This window comes from Lolium perenne, chromosome 2 (assembly GCF_019359855.2).
Source record: "Lolium perenne isolate Kyuss_39 chromosome 2, Kyuss_2.0, whole genome shotgun sequence".
NCBI classification, from domain to species: domain Eukaryota; kingdom Viridiplantae; phylum Streptophyta; class Magnoliopsida; order Poales; family Poaceae; genus Lolium; species Lolium perenne.
Window position 1 is genome coordinate 222,056,685 of NC_067245.2, and position 21,972 is coordinate 222,078,656.

The 21,972-nt window shown below is 43.9% G+C and overlaps 1 protein-coding gene across 1 annotated transcript; it reads right to left on the reverse strand.

Moving 5' to 3' along the window:
* Window positions 1-4,976: 4,976 nt before the first annotated feature.
* On the reverse strand, window positions 4,977-6,700 carry LOC127334985 (probable methyltransferase At1g29790). The gene has a single exon (XM_051361559.2). It carries the CDS (start codon window positions 6,512-6,514, stop codon window positions 5,129-5,131), a length of 1,386 nt encoding a protein of 461 aa, XP_051217519.1. The 5' UTR covers window positions 6,515-6,700; the 3' UTR covers window positions 4,977-5,128.
* Window positions 6,701-21,972: the final 15,272 nt, after the last annotated feature.

Consider the following 21,972-nt stretch of genomic DNA (forward strand, 5'->3'; position numbering starts at 1 on the left):
AATGAAAAGCTCTAGCGCATGTTAATCCACAACTTCCCTCTGCGAAGGGTCAATCTTTTACTTTTATGTTGTGTCTCCATTATTTCTTTGAGCACTATCTTGAGAGCACAACTGTCATTCTTAGTATAATATGCTTGTCTCAAAATATGATTGATTGTGGTATGACTTTGATGCATTTATCTTTTGACAATCACTACTTCTAGTCTTTCTATGAACTCCAGAGGTGCTCGGGCATTTATGTTTTGCCAATCAAATACAGGCAAGCGAGATACCACTTTATCATACTCTCTTATGAACATCGCAATCCTGCTTATATACATGATTCATGATGCTTATTATCAATTGTTGGTACCTCTTCATGATTGACATAGCTGTTAGATGATCTTATTTGCATGTATCTCATTATGAACTGTTTAAGTATTAGCCATTGCATGAGAATATATACATCATATGAGCAAATGTGTTCGTGAAAGTTCTTTTATCGCTCAGTTGTTAACTGAATTGCTTGAGGACAAGCAATAAGCTAAGCTTGGGGGGAGTTGATACGTCCAAAACGTATCTACTTTCCCGAACACTTTTGCTATTGTTTTGCCTCTAATTTGTGTATTTTGGATGCAACTAACACGGACTAACGCTGTTTTCAGCAGAACTGCTCTGGTGTCTCGTTTTTGTGCAGAAATCCAACTTTCGGGAAAAACCTCGGAATTTATGCAGAAGGCCCTATTTTCCCAGGAAACTAACGGAGCCAGAAGGGCAATTGAAGTAGAGGCCCGAGGGCCCCACACCATGGGGCGGCGCGGCCCAGGGGGGGCCCGCGCGGCCCTGTGGTGTGGCCCCCTCGGCCGGCCTCTGACGCCCTCCTTCGGACTACTTATTCGCCTCGACCTAAAAACGCCAGGAGAGAAGTCGAAGTCGCCAGAAACCCTCCAGAACGCCGCCACATCACGAAACTCCGTCGCGGGAGCCGAGAAGTCTCCGTTCTGGCACTCCGCCGGGACGGGGAATTGGAGGAGATCATCACCGCCATCACCGCCAACGCCTCTCCATCAACCAGCAATGTTTCCCCCATCCATGTGTGAGTAATTCCCCCGCTGTAGGCCGAAGGGGATGGTAGGGATTGGATGAGATTGGTCATGTAATAGCATAAGATTGTTAGGGCATAGTGCCTAGTGTCCGTAGTTGGTACTTTGATGATATTGTTGCAACTTGTTATGCTTAATGCTTGTCACTAGGGCCCGAGTGCCATGATCTCAGATCTGAACATGTTATTGTTTCATGAAGATAATCATTGTTTATGGTCTTATCTATAAGTTGTATACACATGTCATTGTCCGGAACCGATGGCCCCAGTGACGAGAAATCGGGACAACCGGAGGGAATGGTAGCGATGTGAGGATCACATGTGTTCACGGAGTGTTAATGCTTTGCTCCGGTACTCTATTAAAAGGAGTACCTTAATATCCAGTAGTTTCCCTTGAGGCCCGGCTGCCACCGGCTGGTAGGACAAAAGATGTTGTGCAAGTTTCTCATTGCGAGCACGCACGACTATATATGGAACACATGCCTATTGATTGCTTTGTACTTGGACACCGTTTTATTATTATCTGCAAATGCCCTGCTATGATTGTTACATGAGTTTCTCTCATCCATGCAACGCCCGTCATCCGTCCCCGTGCCTACAGTATTTTAATCTCTTTGTTTACTAAAATCACTACTGCTGTCTTTGTTACTCTGCTCATTGTTATTTTACTACACTTTGCTATAAAGCGCATTACTCTTGATAAACTCTTGCGAGCAAGTCTGTTTCCAGGTGCAGCTGAATTGACAACTCCGCTGTTAAGGCTTTCAAGTATTCTTTGTCTCCCCTTGTGTCGAATCAATAAATTGGGTAATACTTCCCTCGAAGACTGTTGCGATCCCCTATACTTGTGGGTCATCAGCGGGTCGGCGCCCTCGGCCTGGGCGAAAGGGGAAAGATGTCCCCTTTCCGGCAGCTATGGGTGCCCCAGACGTTCACGGCGACATGGATGCCCTTTTCTTGCCGTGTCTTCTTCGGCGAGCGATGTCCTGAAGCTGAAGTCTTTTGGGTGGTCGGTGTGTTGGCCGGCGGTGATGCCCGTGGTGTTTCGCGTGCGGTGCTCGTGTTTGGGGTTGGTCCTTGGAACGTTGGCCCAGGTGTCTATGCGCGCTCTGGGGAGAGCTGCTCTGCCTTTCGAGGGTTCGGCGCCCTACGAACCAGGGTGAGAAGGTTGGGGCCTTCTTCGAAGGCGGAGGCGGATGGCATGCTGGTGGCGACGCGCCAGGTCTTGATCATGGCATGAGTCCGGTGGTGAGCTTCACGGCGTTTCCGCTCCTCCGCTCTGTCCATTCCGTTGGATGATGGCATTGAAGACCAAGCTGTGCTCTTTTGTTTTTTCTCTGTTTGCTTGTTCCTTGATGCTTGTAAGCTGTTCGTTCAGCACCTTGTAATTCTGCCGTTTGTGGCTTTATTAATTTAAAGCTGGGCCTCTGGGCCTTACCTCTAAAAAACAAGGGAACAAACTAATGGGTCGGCTCACCCGGATTTCCCTTTAGGCGATGGTTGTTCGCTCCCGCTAACGAGCGGTAGATAGGTGCCCCCTAGGGTGATAGCCCGCGGTTCTTATATGCCGACCAGGTCAGTGGTGTGGGCCGACCCGTTAGATATTTTTTCCTTTTCTTTTCTCCTTTTCCTTTTTTCTGTTTTCTTTTTTTCTTTTTTTTCTCTTTTTCTTTTCTTTTCTGTTTCCTTTTCAGTTTTCCTTTTTAGTTTTACCATTTTTTTGTTTAAAAATAATTGTTGTAAATTTTCAAATTTGAAAATTGTTTAATTTGAAAAAATGTTTAAATTGAAAAAATCTTCACATTCGATATTTGAACAAATTTAAAAAGTTTGAACGAATTTCAAAATTTAAACAAAATTTGAATTTTGAACAAATTTTGAATTTTGAATGATTTTTAAAATTTGAACGAATTTCTAAATTTGAACAAATTTTGAATTTCGAATGATTTTCAAATTTGGAACAAATTTAAAATAGAACATATTAAAATATATAAACATAAAATTTTGAACAAAATTTGGAAACGTAAAAAATAAACAAAAAAAATGTTAGTTTTTAAAACAGAGCTATAAACAGAAAAAGGAAAAATAAGAAAAAGAAAAAGAAAACGAGGTTTACCTGATGGGTCGCGGCCCATTAAACCACAATCGGGTCGGAGGGGTGTGCGGCACCCCGTACGTGCCGACCTTGTCGGCATATAGCGGCTGTCGGCACCTGCACCGCGCCGCACACCCCCGCGCGCGGTGTGGGCCGGCCCATTTAGGCATTTTTTATTTCTTTTCTCCTTTTCCTTTTCTTTTATGTTTTTTCTTTTCTATTTTCTTTTTTAGTGTTTTTTTATTTTCTCATTTTATTTTTGTGTTTAAAAATAATTTTGAAAAATTTCCAAATTTGGAAAATGTTTAAATTGAAAAAAAATGTTCACATTCAAAATTTGAATAAAATTTAAAAGTTTGAACGAATTTTGAAATTTAAACAAATTTTGAATTTTGAACGTTTTGTAAATTGTGAACAAACATAAAATCGAACATTTTTAAAATCTGTAAACAGAAAATTTTGAACAAAAGTTGGAAACGTGAAAAGGAAACTGAAAAATGTTAGTTTTTAAAACAGAACTATAAACTGAAAAAGAAAAAAAAAAGAATAAGAAGGGATGTTTACCTGATGGGTCGCGACCCATTAAACAACCACCGGGTCGGAGGGGTGTGCGGCACCCCGTACGTGCCAACCCGGCCGGCATATAGCAGCTCTCGTGATAGCCCCTGGAACCTATTCACCACTCATTGCGGCTCAGATGGTCGGGGCCGCCTGAAGACATCATCGGCTGACCAAGCCAATCAACGTGGCTTGGAGCTTCCGGTTTTCCTCTTTCACAATTTTTTTTTGGGTCTTCATCTAGGTTTGGGTTTTCTGTTTTTTTTTTCGTTTTTTAGGTTTTGTTCGGTTTCTGCTGTTTTTTGTAAGTCTGTTTTTTGAAAATTTTAAATTTTAACAGTTTATCATTTCTGTACTTTTTTCATGTTTTGAATATTTTTTATTTTTGAACTATTTTCATGTTCGAAAATCTTCAACTTTGAGTTCATATTTTTAAAATTTTGGTCAATTTTCAATTTTGACCATTTTTTATTTTTGAACACTTTTTAGCGAACGTCACGTACACAGAATCGAAACAAATATACTGAAAAGCAAACTCTTTTAATACAAAAAACCATATAATTTGTAGTGTCAGCGATTGTTTGTTGTCTGGGCCTGGCAACTAATAAGCCCAGTACTGACATTAGCTTGTCCAAGCATAAATTAGGTTACTACTATGCTGCAACATTTTTTTTTTATGATTGTCTGATGAGATGAGTTTGTGATCTGACATTGTAATATTGTCTGTCCAATGATGAAGTGGTGGAATTGCCTGTGTTGTTGCGTCTTGGGATTACCATCGCTGTTAACATTTATCTGTGCTTTCAGTGTGGTTACTTCATGCCTGTTGCCTTTGCCGGTAGAGATTTCTATGTAGTGATGATGTGGTCTTTTGGTGGTTTTGGTGGCAGGCACTGCTATGCTCTGAGAGTTGTGGCTGATCATGTTCATCTGTCACGCATGCTTGCTCTATTGGCTGATTGCTGATAAGAGCTGCTAGCCTGCTAAGACACTACATCTGGTACAGTTCTCCTGCTAACATCTGATGATACGAACTAGCAGGAAATAGTTTATATGCAGCAAATGCACTAGATTATTTTTCTGTAAATGTTTCACAAACCATGTAAATTCGCCACAATTTTGTGTTTGATTATATTCTATCAATTATACGCTCCCAAAACAGAAGAAAGAAATCAACTGATTCTCCCCTTTGTTCCTGCTAACGACTAACAACATCTGATATGAGCTACATAGTAGGAAATGTTGTTATTGAAGAAATGTACTCGATTATTTCTCTGCAAATGTTTCAGAAACCATGTACAATCTCTGCATTTGAGTACGCTCCCAAAACAGAACAAAGAAATCACTAAAGAACCAACAATGAACCTGCCCTGAGACGCATATATGTGGCGTGATCATGTCATGGGCTTCTCGAGCAACGCGGAGATGTACCATTCGTTTCTCTCCGGTCCCAGGTCGAGCTTGGGGCTGGGCTTCCAGCGGAGCGGGCGGAATCCGACGCGGCGGAAGATGGGCACGTAGGTGGCGTTGAGCTGCGGGCCGAGGCAGAAGAAGTGGTCGAGCCAGAAGACGCCGCCTGGGCGGAGCACCCGGTAGATGTCGAAGAGCGCGAACTCGAGCACGTCGTTGGGCACCGAGTTGGTGAGCACGTGCATGGAGTGCACGATGTCCAGCACGCCGTCGGCGAAGGGGAGCCGCTGCACGAGGCTGATCTGCAGCGGCACCAGGCCCCGGGACGCCACGAAGCGGTTGAAGGGCGCGTCCAGGTCCAGCGTCGTGGTCACCACGGTGACGTTCCGCTCTCGCATCCGCGCCGCGAAGGTGCCGGTCCCGCCGCCGATGTCGAGTCCGACGCGCACCGTGCCCGCCGGCCTGGACCGCAGCACGTTGTCGATGCTGAACCCGGGGCCGCCGTTGTCGGAGAGCCACCGCCGCCGCTCCTTGCCGGCCAGGTCGAAGCAGTCCTTGCAGTCGTAGGACCCGCCCCTGCTGCGCGCGCGGGCCACCAGGCAGGTGTAGTTCTTGCACGTGTACGGGGTCCAGTTCACGGTGGTGTCATTCGGCATCGACCACAGGCTCTCCGGGAGCGGCTTCGGCTCGACGTACCTAGCCGGGGACCTCGGCCGGCAGCGCCTGCGCGGCAGCGGCTCGCACCCCTTGAGCATGAGCTGCAGCGCGAGGCCTTCGTCGTCGGGGCACTCGCCGCTGGCGTTGTACGTCATGTACTGCGTGAGCTCCTCCTGGAAGTTGCGGCACGCGAAGCCCAGGCCCGGGAAGAGCTCGTCGGTGCCGAAGTTGACGGAGTAGCCGAGGGGGAGACGGTGCGGCTCGATGGCCAGCCTGAGCTCGCCCGTGGGCTCCTCGGGCCAGCCGTTGAAGTCCTGCACCGCCGGCGTGTCCCCGTGGACGGCGCCGAGCTTGGAGAGCACGGACTCGAGGAGGAGCGACGACGTGCCGCACTGCGCACGGAGGAAGGCCAGCTCCGCGCGCGCCAGCGAGAGCGTGTCGCGGGTAGCGTTGAGGTCCCGGAGGAGCGCAGTGGAGTCCCAGAGGTGGATGCGAGGCGCCGAGGCCGGCATGTTGAGCGATAGCGACGCGCCGGAGAAGAGGTACACCGAGACGAGGTTGGTGGCGATGACGACGAGGAGCATCTTGAGCTTAGCATGCCGAATTGCCTGCCGGGCCGGCCGGTGCCCGTGGCCGTCCGAGCCGCCGCCCATCGCCGCGCCGAACTGATGCTGCGACGAGATGGCGGTGATCCGGTGCTTTGCCCCGTGCATGACCACCGCACCTGCTGCGTGTTCGCGGGCCGGAGATCGGCAACAACAGCTAGCTCTAGCAGTCTAGCTAGAATGTGGCGGCCCTCGAGATTTGCGCTGGTGTCCTTGCTACGCTACGCTGCTTCCGCATTATCGCGACCGGAAGCTGCTTCTGGGCATTAGTATGCATTTGTATCGATTAATTTGACGTACGGAGTATCAAAATGGTGCTTTTTACAAAAAATTCCTACGGACTCAGATTTGGCACAGCAGGCAGCCGGAAAAATCAGTTACTGGCCCGGGTTTTCAGGGAGCATTTAGAATTCAACCAACCTAATCGATACACATCAGCGCGTAGATCATCCGTAACACACACAGTCCGTAAATACAGCATTACCGCTGGTTAATTAACCTGGGATTTGGAAGATTATAACTGAAGTTTTGTGGCGCACTTCTTTTGACTTTGGATGCGTTTGCATGTGTGGCGTGGCTAGTTGCTTCGAGAGGAGAAAAAGGGTGCAGGTTTGCTTCAGCGGGCAAGCTCATTCCTCGTAATTTTTTTTTAGGAAGCTCGATCTATGGCTGGAACCACAAGTCGCCGACAGATAAGTTCACTGAATTCGTTTTAGTCGCTCAAGACTCTTGAAGTAAAGTCATTGGGCATTGGTCTGCGGCCTAAAATGGGGAATGTGCCATCGGCTGGTGCCAAGAGCTTCGTTGTTGGATTGCAAAATATGTACGGAGTACAATATTATGAAACAATATTCATATCCTGTCGAATAATTCAGTCCTGTATATCAAACCGGTGTTCTGATGCATGCGGCAGATGGGGCAGCGCCCCTGGCTGTGCGGCGGCAGCAAGTTTCTCTTCTGCGGCGTCAGCATGTGGAGGATTCCGTCTGCTCGCGCCGGATGGGCCGGTGCCCAAGGTCGGTGGCGGCCGAGAACCGAGGACTATCAATGGAGGTTAGTCTCCTGGTGGTGACGAGATTCTAAATTGTTGATTTATGACTTCGAGGAGAAGCATTGGCAAGTGGGGGCGACATCATAGGAGGAATTCGGTGTCTAAACTTGTAGGGTGAAAACCCGAGATCTGAACATAATTGGTTGTTCCTGCAGGTAATGACCTTGTTGAAGACATTATTTTGTGAGTGCGGCCTTTCGCCAGGGTGAAAACCTATGATCATTGATCAAGGCGATGATGGTGACTCTGCACTGTTCCTTTCTTGGAGGCGTCGTTTTTGGAGATGATGAATTTATGTGTTCTTGGTGGTGTTTGATCCGCTATTGGAAGGAATAGGTCATTGTAGCGATACTTTTATTTTATGTGATTCTTTTTTTTTTGTGTACATCCGTATTGTCAATAGGGAAATGCGTTGTTGCGGAGGATGGGTGTAATTGATATCTTTACGATATTAATATATTCCCTTAATCGAAAATATCAAACAACCTACAACAAGGAAACATAAGGCTTCCGTTATTGAATGCAACCTTGCTTTGAGAATTAAGTTCCCAATTCCTCATAAGCAGTATACTTAGTACTAATTGTCATGTGATGAACTCCGGCCATTTCTGAACTTTTAACGACCGAAATTATTTGATTAAAATTTGGGTAGTAATAATGTAGGAAGAATAATGAAAAACAAAGTATAACGTGGCGTTCTTTTTTGCAATCACTGAATTATTTATGAGTTCTCTTGATTTGCTTGATCTTTCATTGAACTTAAGAGTTTTCCAGAAGAAAAACCAATTCTAGAAGTCATTCATTTCAATAAACCATAATTTTACTAACTATTCTATAACATCTCTATTTTCATTCATTCTTTATTCACGTGTTCCAATACGGTCTTGCCGTGAAATATTTCAGTATCCACGTACGTTCTTCGTATTCCACGATATTTCTAACTTTTTGTATTGACTAGGCCACTAGATGTGAAAAGGCACTTTTACTTTCAATAACCAAAAAATTTCGACCGAAACTAAGAAGTTTGCTAAAGGACATGAGAAACAAATTGACAATCTACAAAAAGTAGAGGGAGGGGAAATGGTCTTAAAAAAACTAACCAATTAAGACGAATCTGTGATAACTAATATGGGACGGGAAAAGTAATAAATAGCTTGATCCTGGAGTGCTCTTTGTTGTTTCATTCTTTTGTAAACAATCGTGTTTTTTTTTGTGTTTCTAAGATGCTGCTCTTCCTCTGTACAGGCATGCTCGCAGATGAATACTAGGATTTTCCCACGTGAGCACCGTCTAATTTGCGAAGTGTTGGACAGTTCCAACATGATGACGCACGGTAACAAATTTAAAAATTATGGGCATGCATCAGGACTGCAAAAACGAATTTCAGTTGGAGACTGGATTCTATGGGCCAGCAAATAGGAAAGAACACAACACGTACAGTACATGGGAACGGCCGAAAGAAACGGCCTGTGGGCACAGCCCAAGCATGGAAACACAGCTGCTCAGCACGTCGCTCTTCGCAACGAATGATAGCGGCATCTGTTGAGGCGCGGCCCCATCCGTTTCGGAGAGTGCTGAGGATCCGGAGGCTGCAAACTCCCCAGCCTCCGGGTCCTCCACCGTTGGATCAAACGAATTTGAACCGTTAGATCAACTACTGTGTTCAGTTTTGTCTCAAAATCCCACTTTTGCTTCACTGAAGCAAAAAAAATCCCGCTTTTGCTTCATTGAAGCAAAAAACGGTTCCCTAAAAATAGAAGAAGAGCTCAGTTTTGTCTCAAAATCCCACTTTTGCTTCATTGAAGCAAAAAAAAGCCCCGCTTTTGCTTCATTGAAGCAAAAAACGGTTCGACTAAAAACCGAAGACTTGTTCAGATTTTGCTTCGTTGCAGCAAAAACCTTCCTCTTTTGTACCAGGAGGCCCTCGTAGCAAAAAATTATATGAAAGTATCTGAACAACGTAACATTTGTATCACAAAAATAAACAACTATAGCACCGTGAAACTCCTCGCCGGCGCACCACCAGTAGTATTCTAACTCTGGATGGTAGCACCATCACTTTCTTGCAGCTCCGCCACTGATTGGTGGTAGCACCATCGCGCTAACCATAGCGGCACCGCCTGATAGTAGCGTCGTTGCTTTCCTATGGCAGCACCGTCGCCGGTTGCGCCGCCTTGCAGCACCACCGCCGCGGTCGGGCACGCCGCCTTGCAGCAACGCTATTACCGGACGCGCAGCCTTGCAGCACCACTGCCGCCGGTCGCAGCGCCGCCTCCTGTCGCGCCGCTTTGCAGCACCGCCGCCGCCGATCGCAGCATCCGCCTTCCAGCAGCGCTGACGGCGGCTTGTAGCTCCCGTGTTGATTGGTTGCAGCTCCGCCTCCGAGGCCTTGCAGCTCCTGCCCTTTGCAGCCTCAGCGCTGGGCCCTCGCAGCAATCGACGATGCTCCTTGCAGCTCCAGTGGCGGCGGCTTGCAGCTCCCGTGTTAACCGGTTGTAGCTCTGCCGCCGACGCCTTGCAACTCCGCTGGTAGGAGGTCATAGCATCATTGAAGCAAAAAAAAAAAAGGTTCGTTTAGAGTAAAAAAGAAAAAAACTCGTCGGATACAGACTTCACTGGAGACTCGCCGGAGGCCTCGCCGGAGACCTTGTAGCAAATAAAATTAAACTAAAGTAACATAACCACATAACATTTGTAGCACATAAAAAATGCAATGGTAGCAGTGCCAAATAGCATGTCTACTTCGGACACCATGACCACCGCGCTCCTTGCAGCACCGCCGTATGCCCATGGTAGCACCGACACCCACCTATGGAAGCATCTCCGCTAGACCATAGCAGCACTGCCGACCATGGCTGGTAGCACCACCGCGCACGGGTGGATGCGCCGTCGTCCGCATATGGCAGCACCACCGCACACCATTAGAAGCGTCGTCATCCACCTATGGAAGCACCGCTTCACCAGCAGCATCATCGCCCTCGCCAATAGCAGTCACGAGTGGCCTTTGCAGCTGCTGATACGAGCCTTTGCAGCTCTTGCGGCAAGCCTTTGCAGCTTTCCCCACCGCGCCGTTGCTCCAACGACTGGCGCTCGACGCAACGTCATCCTGCTAAATGCGACGAAGCACCGCTGCCCTTGGCTCGCAGCTCCGGCGAGCAGCGTTTGTAGCACCGCTGCCCTTGGCTCGCAGCTCCGGCGAGAGGACTTCGCAGCACCTTCGCCCTTCCCTCGCAGCTCCGGCGAGCACCCTTTGCAGCACCGGCGGGTAGCCTTTACAGTAACTCGACAACCACCGCATGTACTTGCGGCCAGGCGAGTGATACGTCTCCGACGTATCGATAATTTCTTATGTTCCTGATACGTCTCCAACGTATCCATAATTTCTGTTGTTCCATGCTTGTTTTATGACAATACTTACATGTTTTGCTTGCAATTTATAATGTTTTTATGCGTTTTCCGGAACTAACCTATTAACAAGATGCCACAGTGCCAGTTCCTGTTTTCTGCTATTTTTGGTTCCAGAAAGGCTGTTCGGGCAATATTCTCGAAATTGGACGAAATCAACGCCAAACCTCCTATTTTTCCCGGAAGGCTCCAGAACACCGAAGAAGAGTCGGAGAGGGGCCAGAGGGCCACCACACCATAAGGCGGCGCGGCCTGGCCTGGGCCCGCGCCAGCCTATGGTGAGGAGCCCCCAGGCACCCTCCTGCGCCGCCTCTTCGCCTATAAAACCCCTTTCGACCTAAAAACACAGTACCTTTTGACGAAACTCCAGAAAGACTCCAGGGGCGCCGCCGCCATCGCGAAACTCCAATTCGGGGGACAGAACTCTCTGTTCCGGCACCCTGCCGGGACGGGGAAGTGCCCCCGGAAGCCATCTCCATCGACGCCACCGCCTCCATCATGCTCCGTGAGTAGTTCCCCCATGGACTACGGGTTCTAGCAGTAGCTAGTTGGTATACTCTCCTCCATGTACTTCAATACAATGATCTCATGAGCTGCCTTACATGATTGAGATTCATCTGATGTAATCGGTGTTGTGTTTGTTGGGATCCGATGGATGATACATTATGATTAGTCTATCTATAAAGTTTGTGAAGTTATTGTTGCTGCAATCTTGTTATTCTTAATGCTTGTCACTAGGGCCCGAGTGGCATGATCTTAGATTTGAGCTCTATATTGTTGCTTAGATTGTATCTACAAGTTGTATGCACATGTCACTGTCCGGAACCAAAGGCCCCGAAGTGACAGAAATCGGGACAACCGGAGGGGATGGCGGTGATGTGAGGGACACATGTTTTCACCAAGTGTTAATGCTTTGCTCCAGTGCTCTATTAAAAGGAGTACCTTAATATCCAGTAGTTTCCCTTGAGGCCCGGCTGCCACCGGCTGGTAGGACAAAAGATGTTGTGCAAGTTTCTCATTGCGAGCACGTACGACTATAATTGGAAAACATGCCTACATAATTAATAATCTTGATGTTCTGTCTTAATGCTTTGATTCCTATCAATTGCCCAACTGTAATTTGTTCACCCAACACTTGTTACTTGTTATTGGAGAGTTGCCACTAGTGTAGATCGCTGGGAACCCCGGTCCATCTTTCATCATCATATACTTGTTCTACATGTCATTGGAAGTAGTATCAACTATCTTCTGGTGCCATTGCTCTCATATTGCTATTACTGCTGCTGTTATTCTTTACTCGCTCTCATATTATCGCTACTTTCACATCACCCCTGTTGCTAGTGCTTTTCCAGTGCAATTTGAATTGACAACTCAGTTGTTAAGGCTTATAAGTATTCTTTACCTCCCCTTGTGTCGAATCAATAAATTTGGGTTTTACCTCCCTCGAAGACTATCGCGATCCCCTATACTTGTGGGTTATCAAGATTGTTTTCTGGCGCCGTTGCCGGGGAGGCATAGCTCTACTCATAAGTTCACCTGGGGAGTACACTCTACCTCTCTCTGTTTTTATTTTGTTTTATTTTGTTTTGCTTAGTTTACTTTTGTCTAGTTTATTTGTGCTTAGTTTATTTCTGTCTAGTATTATTTTGCTTAGTTTACTTTTGCTTAGTTTCTTTTTGTCTTGTTTTACTTTTCTCATATACCCAAAAATCCATAAAAATTTGAAAAATCTAAAAATTAAAAACTGCTGTTATGGGAGAACCTACAACCTACTTGGAGCTCATAGAATGTTATAATAGTTATAGGAAATCAAGAGCGGGTGAAGTAATGAGTGCTATGATAGAAAAAGTGAATACAATTGCTAAAATCTTGCTTAAACGCCATGATATAAACTGTTGCTCTCAACAGGATACTAAACATCTTAAATTTCAATGTGGCTTTAGTGAGGAATTTTTAATTAAGAACTATAATCGGAATTGCTATATTCATTATGGGTTCGAAGAGGTAGAACAATTTGTCGTATTTATGGGAGCTTCTGAGATCGAATCCTTAATGGTTGAGAATTATGAAACTTGTGTTGTTTGTAAGGACCTTAAAGATTATGTCTCTTCCATCCTTAATTGTTGCATAGAATGCTTCAGTGATAATCCTTATATCATTGACTATAAAGAGAGACTCATTAATGCACAAGAATGCACTCACAATTTGCAGGAACCGGTGGAAGAAGAAATTGATGAACCTGAAAGCTCATTGGATGAAAAAGAGGAGGAAATTGATGAACCTGAAAGCTCATTGGATGAAAAAGAAGAGGAGAACGACGAACAAAAGGAGGAAGAATGGATTAGCTACCCATGCCAACCTTCTAATGAGAGTAACTCTTTATCTCTTACACTATTTGATTGTCCTCCATGCTTACCGAAAGAGGTTGAATGTTATGTTCCTGTGGATTCTCTTGAAATTTTCCCTATGAGTAAAACTTGTGAGAATAATTACGCTACTGTTATCTATGATAATCCATGCTACTTTGATAAATCTTATGATAATGCTTTGTTTGTGCCTGATGTCGAAATGCATGGTACTAAAGAATTTTGCTTGGCAAATGTTTATGATAAAGCTCTAGATGATGGTCCTATGTTACTTGATAATATTAATTGTACTACTAATGAAAATGGGATTGGAGAATTCTTGACTTATTCTATGAGTCCCATATCTCTTGAGATTGATCAATCATCATGTTATGTTATTGATAAAAGTGAGTTTGAAAGTTTTAATCCCGCTATTCTTGAACTTGATAAAAATTATATGTTTGGAAATCATGAAAAGTATGCTGCATGTGCTAGTTATATTGTTGAGTTTGTTCATGAAGCTACTGAAAACTATTATGAGAGAGGGAAATATGGTTGTAGAAATTTGCATGGTACTAAAACACCTCTCTATGTGCTCAAAATTTTGAAGTTGCACTTATTTTATCTTCCTATGCTTGTTACTTTGCTCTTCATGAACTTGTTTATTTACAAGATTCATTTTCATAGGAAGCATGTTAGGCTTAAATTTGTTTTGAATTTGCTTTTTAATGCTCTCTTTTGCTTCAACTCTTATTTCTTGCGAGTGCATCATTAAAACTGCTGAGCCCATCTTAATGGCTATAAAGAAAGAACTTCTTGGGAGATAACCCATGTGTTATTTTGCTACAGTACTTTGTTTTATATTTGTGTCTTGGAAGTTGTTTACTACTGTAGCAACCTCTCCTTATCTTAGTTTTGTGTTTTGTTGTGCCAAGTGAAGCCTCTAATCGAAGGTTGATACTAGATTTGGATTTCTGCGCAGAAACAGATTTCTATCTTTCACGAATCTGGGCTGTTTTCTCTGTAGGTAACTCAGAAAAATATGCCAATTTACGTGCGTGTTCCTCAGATATGTACGCAACTTTCATTAGTTTTGAGTTTTCTGATTTGAGCAACGGAAGTATTTCTTTAAAATTCGTCTTTACTGGCTGTTCTGTTTTGGCAGATTCTGTCTCTGTTTTTTGCATTGTCTCTTGTGGACTTTAAGCAAGGCTTTCTACACGTGGAGAGCTGTAGCTAATGTTTTATTGAGTTCTTGCAATGTGTCACTACAGGACCAAGGTGGATTCAAATTTTTTGAGTACTAACCCCTCTAATGAAGTTTATGAGAAGTTTGGTGTGAAGGAAGTTTTCAAGGGTCAAGAGAGGAGGATGATATATGATCAAGAAGAGTGAAAAGTCTAAGCTTGGGGATGCCCCCGTGGTTCATCCCTGCATATTTCAAGAAGACTCAAGCGTCTAAGCTTGGGGATGCCCAAGGCATCCCCTTCTTCATCAACTTATCAGGTTTCTTCTATTGAAACTATATTTTTATTCGGTCACATCATATGTGCTTTACTTGGAGCGTCTGTGTGCTTTTATTTTTGTTTGAATAAATTCGGATCCTAACAATCCTTGTTTGGGAGAGAGACACGCTCCGCTTTTTCATATGAACACTTGTTCTTCGTTTTATTTTTAATGTTCAATGATAAAAGTTGGAAGCTACAACACTTATGGTTATTTGGTTGGAAACAGAAAATGCCTCATATGTTTTGGATAATTTGACACTTGGCAATTGTTTTGAGCTCTCAAGTAGATCATGATTAAGTTTTTTCGTGTAGTTTAAACCTATTAGTGGAGAACTACTGTAGAGCTTGTTGAAATTGGTTTGCATAATTGATCTCTCTTAAGGTCTAGATATTTTCTGGTAAAAGTGTTTGAGCAATAAGGAAGACAGTGTAGAGTATTATAATGCTTGCAATATGTTCTTATGTAAGTTTTGCTGTACCGGTTTATACTTGTGTTTGCTTCAAATAACCTTGCTAGCCTAAGCCTTGTATCGAGAGGGAATACTTCTCATGCATCCAAAAACCTTGAGCCAAAACCTATGCCATTTGTGTCCACCATACCTACCTACTATGTGGTATTTCCTGCCATTCCAAAGTAAATTGCTTGAGTGCTACCTTTAAACAATTCAAAATTTATCACCTCTGATTTGTGTCAATGTTTTATAGCTCATGAGGAAGTATGTGGTGTTTATCTTTCAATCTTGTTGGGCAACTTTCACCAATGGACTAGTGGCTTCATCCGCTTATCCAATAATTTTGCAAAAAGAGCTGGCAATGGGATTCCCAGTCCCAAATTAATTAAACTAAATAGACACTCCTCCATGGTATGTGATTGTTGGACGGCACCCGAAGGATTCGGTTAGCCATGGCTTGAGAAAGCAAAGGTGGGGAGGAGTGTCATCATAATAAAACTAAAATAAAAAGGCACTCCTTCATGGTATGAGATTGTTGGCAGGCACCCGAAGGATTCGGTTAGCCATGGTTTGTGAAAGAAAGGTTGGAAGGAGTGCCACACAAAAATAAAAATAAAATGGGAGCCGCTCTTTGAAGGTTTGTCTGGCAAGGGGTTAGAGTGCCCACTACCATTCGTTGACAACAACAAACACCTCTCAAAATTTTACTTTTTTTATGCTCTCTTTATGTTTTCAAAATAAAAGCTCTAGCACAAATATAGCAATCAATACTTCCCTCTGCGAAGGGCCTTTCTTTTACTTTATGTTGAGTCAGTTTACCTACTTCCTTCCACCTTAGAAGCAAACACTTGTGTCAACTGTGCATTGATTCTTACATACTTGCTTATTTGCATTCATCATATTACTTTATGTTGACAATTATCCATGAGATATGCATGTTGAAAGTTGAAAGAAATCGCTGAAACTTAAATCTTCCTTTGTGTTGTTTCGATGCCTTTACTTTGAATTTATTGCTTTATGAGTTAACTCTTGTGCAAGACTTTTGATGCTTGTCTTGAAAGTACTCTTCATGAAAAGTTTTGCTATATGTTATCTATTTGTTAGCAACTATAGACCATTGCCTTGAGTCACTTCATTCATTTCATATGCTTTGTAATAGTATGATCAAGGTTATGTAAGTAGCATGTCACTACAGAAATTATTCTTTTTATTGTTTACCTGCTCGGGACGAGCAGGAACTAAGTTTGGGGATGCTGATACGTCTCCAACGTATCCATAATTTCTGTTGTTCCATGCTTGTTTTATGACAATACTTACATGTTTTGCTTGCACTTTATAATGTTTTTATGCGTTTTCCGGAACTAACCTATTAACAAGATGCCACAGTGCCAGTTCCTGTTTTCTGCTGTTTTTGGTTCCAGAAAGGTTGTTCGGGCAATATTCTCGGAATTGGACGAAATCAACGCCAAACCTGCTATTTTTCCCGGAAGGCTCCAGAACACCGAAGAAGAGTCGGAGAGGGGCCAGAGGGCCACCACACCATAAGGCGGCGCGGCCTGGCCTGGGCCCGCGCCAGCCTATGGTGAGGAGCCCCCAGGCACCCTCCTGCGCCGCCTCTTCGCCTATAAAACCCCTTTCGACCTAAAAACACAGTACCTTTTGACGAAACTCCAGAAAGACTCCAGGGGCGCCGCCGCCATCGCGAAACTCCAATTCGGGGGACAGAACTCTCTGTTCCGGCACCCTGCCGGGACGGGGAAGTGCCCCCGGAAGCCATCTCCATCGACGCCACCGCCTCCATCATGCTCCGTGAGTAGTTCCCCCATGGACTACGGGTTCTAGCAGTAGCTAGTTGGTATACTCTCCTCCATGTACTTCAATACAATGATCTCATGAGCTGCCTTACATGATTGAGATTCATCTGATGTAATCGATGTTGTGTTTGTTGGGATCCGATGGATGATACATTATGATTAGTATATCTATAAAGTTTGTGAAGTTATTGTTGCTGCAATCTTGTTATTCTTAATGCTTGTCACTAGGGCCCGAGTGGCATGATCTTAGATTTGAGCTCTATATTGTTGCTTAGATTGTATCTACAAGTTGTATGCACATGTCACTGTGAGGAACCAAAGGCCCCGAAGTGACAGAAATCGGGACAACCGGAGGGGATGGCGGTGATGTGAGGGACACATGTTTTCACCAAGTGTTAATGCTTTGCTCCGGTGCTCTATTAAAAGGAGTACCTTAATATCCAGTAGTTTCCCTTGAGGCCCGGCTGCCACCGGCTGGTAGGACAAAAGATGTTGTGCAAGTTTCTCATTGCGAGCACGTACAACTATAATTGGAAAACATGCCTACATAATTAATAATCTTGATGTTCTGTCTTAATGCTTTGATTCCTATCAATTGCCCAACTGTAATTTGTTCACCCAACACTTGTTACTTGTTATTGGAGAGTTGCCACTAGTGTAGATCGCTGATACGTCTCCGACGTATCGATAATTTCTTATGTTCCATGCCACATTATTGATGTTATCTACATGTTTTATGCACACTTTATGTCATATTCGTGCATTTTCTGGAACTAACCTATTAACAAGATGCCGAAGTGCCGATTCTTTGTTTCTGCTGTTTTTGGTTTCAGAAATCCTAGTAAGGAAATATTCTCGAATTGGACGAAATCAAAGCCCAGGGGCCTATTTTCTCACGAAGCTTCCGGAAGTCCGAAGGAGAGACGAAGAGGGGCCACGGAGGGCCACACCCTAGGGCAGCGCGGCCCCCCTTGGCCGCGCGGCCCTGTGGTGTGGGGCCCCGTGCCGCCTCTTGACCTGCCCTTCCGCCTATAAAAAGTCTCCGTGACGAAACCCCGCATCGAGAACCACGATACGGAAAACCTTCCAGAGACGCCGCCGCCGCCGATCCCATCTCGGGGGATCCAGGAGATCGCCTCCGGCACCCTGCCGGAGAGGGGAATCATCTCCCGGAGGACTCTACGCCGCCATGGTCGCCTCCGGTGTGATGTGTGAGTAGTCTACCCCTGGACTATGGGTCCATAGCAGTAGCTAGATGGTTGTCTTCTCCCCATTGTGCTATCATTGTCGGATCTTGTGAGCTGCCTAACATGATCAAGATCATCTATCTGTAATTCTATATGTTGCGTTTGTTGGGATCCGATGAATAGAGAATACTTGTTATGTTGATTATCAAAGTTATGCTATGTGTTGTTTATGATCTTGCATGCTTTCCGTTACTAGTAGATGCTCTGGCCAAGTAGATGCTTGTAACTCCAAGAGGGAGTACTTATGCTCGATAGTGGGTTCATGCCTGCATTGACACCTGGGACAGTGACAGAAAGTTCTAAGGTTGTGTTGTGATGTTGCCACTAGGGATAAAACATTGATGCTATGTCTAAGGATGTAGTTGTTGATTACATTACGCACCATACTTAATGCAATTGTCTGTTGCTTTGCAACTTAATCTTGGAGGGTTCGGATGATAACTTTGAAGGTGGACTTTTTAGGCATAGATGCAGTTGGATGGCGGTCTATGTACTTTGTCGTAATGCCCAATTAAATCTCACTATACTCATCATGATATGTATGTGCATGGTCATGCTCTCTTTATTTGTCAATTGCCCAACTGTAATTTGTTCACCCAACATGATGTTCGTCTTATGGGAGAGACACCTCTAGTGAACTGTGGACCCCGGTCCAATTCTCTTTCTTGAAATACAATCTCTTGCAATCTTTGTTCTCTTGTTTTCTGCAAACAATCATCTTCCACACAATACGGTTAATCCTTTGTTACAGCAAGCCGGTGAGATTGACAACCTCACTGTTTCGTTGGGGCAAAGTACTTTGGTTGTGTTGTGCAGGTTCCACGTTGGCGCCGGAATCCCTGGTGTTGCGCCGCACTACATCCCGCCGCCATCAACCTTCAACATGCTTCTTGGCTCCTCCTGGTTCGATAAACCTTGGTTTCTTTCTGAGGGAAAACTTGCTGCTGTGCGCATCATACCTTCCTCTTGGGGTTGCCCAACGAACGTGTGAAATACACGCCATCAAGCATATTTTAAGGCGCCGTTGCGCGGGAGATCAAGACACGCTGCAAGGGGAGTCTCCACTTCTCAATCTCTTTACTTTGTTTTTGTCTTGCTTAGTTTTATTTACTACTTTGTTTGCTGCACTAAATCAAAATACAAAAAAATTAGTTGCTAGTTTTACTTTATTTGCTATCTTGTTTGCTATATCAAAAACACAAAAAAATTAGTTTACTTGCATTTACTTTACTTATTTCATCATGTTTCCTTTTAATTTTACCACAAAAGACATACCGGTAGGACGTGGGTCTATAGTTGGGAGAAACAATATAGAAGAATTCTTCAACCATGTTAGTACTATTGAAAATTTTGAAGATAGACACTTGGTAGATCTTGCGCCTACTTATGAAATTGCTGCTGCACATTTAGTTCGCCTGTTGGAAACTAAATTTGTTAATCTTAATCCTATAATCCAACACATGTTCTTCACACTTGGCGATATGGAAGAAGGGGAAAAGAAAGATTTTGTATTAGAAACCCTTCTGAGAGAATTTGGTGGTTTAGCAAGAGAAGCTAGAAAGGTGTTTGCTAAATTCAATATGCTTGGTTCTCCTACTAATTTTGTTAGTCTCCTTGAAAAGATGGATATGGATAGAATAAGATTCACTAATAATATTGATGATAGAGGGGAGATCAAAGCACCAATACCATGTAAGCTCCTGGCTATGAATGATGCACTAGAAAATAACTATGCTTGGCTAGTTCCTGAAAATTTGTTTGATGAGAATAGCACGCCTAAGACTAATGAAAAGGGAGATGCTGAAACTTATGTATCCAATATACTATGCCTAGTTGAGAAAACCCCACACCCCGCTGTAGAAGTACCACCCTTCGATAATACTTGATACACACTTTCTGCGCCTAGCTGAAAGGCGTTAAAGAAAAGCGCTTATGGGAGACAACCCATGTTTTTACCTACAGTACTTTGTTTTTATTTTGTGTCTTGGAAGTTGTTTACTACTGTAGCAACCTCTCCTTATCTTAGTTTTGTGTTTTGTTGTGCCAAGTTAAGCCGTTGATAGAAAAGTAAGTACTAGATTTGGATTACTGCACAGTTCCAGATTTCTTTGCTGTCACGAATCTGAGTCCACCTCCCTGTAGGTAACTCAGAAAATTAAGCCAATTTACGTGCATGATCCTCAGATATGTACGCAACTTTCATTCAATTTGAGCATTTTCATTTGAGCAAGTCTGGTGCCATTTTAAAATTCGTCAATACGAACTGTTCTGTTTTGACAGATTCTGCCTTTTATTTCGCATTGCCTCTTTCGCTAAGTTGGATGAATTTCTTTGATCCACTAATGTCCAGTAGCATTATGCAATGTCCAGAAGTGTTAAGAATGATTGTGTCACCTCTGAATATGTCAATTTATAATGTGCACTAACCCTCTAATGAGTTGTTTCGAGTTTGGTGTGGAGGAAGTTTTCAAGGATCAAGAGAGGAGTATGATGCAACATGATCAAGGAGAGTGAAAGCTCTAAGCTTGGGGATGCACCCGGTGGTTCACCCCTGCATATATCAAGAAGACTCAAGCGTCTAAGCTTGGGGATGCCCAAGGCATCCCCTTCTTCATCGACAACATTATCGTGTTCCTCCCTGAAACTATATTTTTATTCCATCACATCTTATGTGCTTTTTCTTGGAGCGTCGGTTTGTTTTTGTTTTTTGTTTTGTTTGAATAAAATGGATCCTAGCATTCATTGTGTGGGAGAGAGACACGCTCCGCTGTAGCATATGGACAAGTATGTCCTTAGGCTTTACTCATAATATTCATGGCAAAGTTTCTTCTTCGTTAAATTGTTGTATGGTTGGAAACGGGAAATGTTGCATGTGGTAGTGTATAATAAAATATTTGTAGAACATTGAGCTTTGATAACTTGATTCTTTGCAAATGTTTTGAGATATTTAGATGGTAAGGATTGCTGGATAAATGAGTTAAAATTAGTAGTGGATTGTTGTCTTTAAGCTTGTGCCGTACTACAAACTCTATTTAAATAGTTGAAGGCGTAGTTGGACTTGATAGCTTTCCATGTCTGAGAGTTCATCGTAATAACTAAGTTGTGCTGAAGGTCGAGGGAGCTAGCGGGGTACTTGTGCCACCGTGAACGGCCCTCCTTGGAGTAAATTTTAATCATGCTCTTAATGATGAACCTGCTAGTTGTTTGCAATAAGCTTGTGAGTTCTTTTTGACTAATGTTAAGCTACGGTTTTTGGCACTTCCACCATCCAAATTTGCTAGCCTCTTCTGATCGTGCATTGCCTTTTGCTCACATTGAGAATTGTGCATACTTCGCCGGTACATCCAAACCCGTGGGAGAACTTTCTCTTGTTCTCCTACACATAAGCCCATACATCTCCTCAAAACAACCACCATACCTACCTACCACAGCATTTCCATAGCTGTTCCGAGATATATTGCCATGCAACATCCATTTTTACATTACATGCCATGTTGTCATTTATTATTTATATATTGCTTTGCATGATCATATACAAATTGATGTGTGGTTTACCCATGTTACGCTAGATCATTGCACATCCTGCTACACTGGCAGAGGCATACAGTTTCATACATCATGTTTCATTCATTATGAGTTATTTGTACCAAAAAGTGTGTTGTCATATTAGGATGTTGCCCCTAAAAATGGAAAGAGCCGTGGAGGCCATCAAAAAGAAAAGAAAAAGAGAAGAAAAAAAATGAA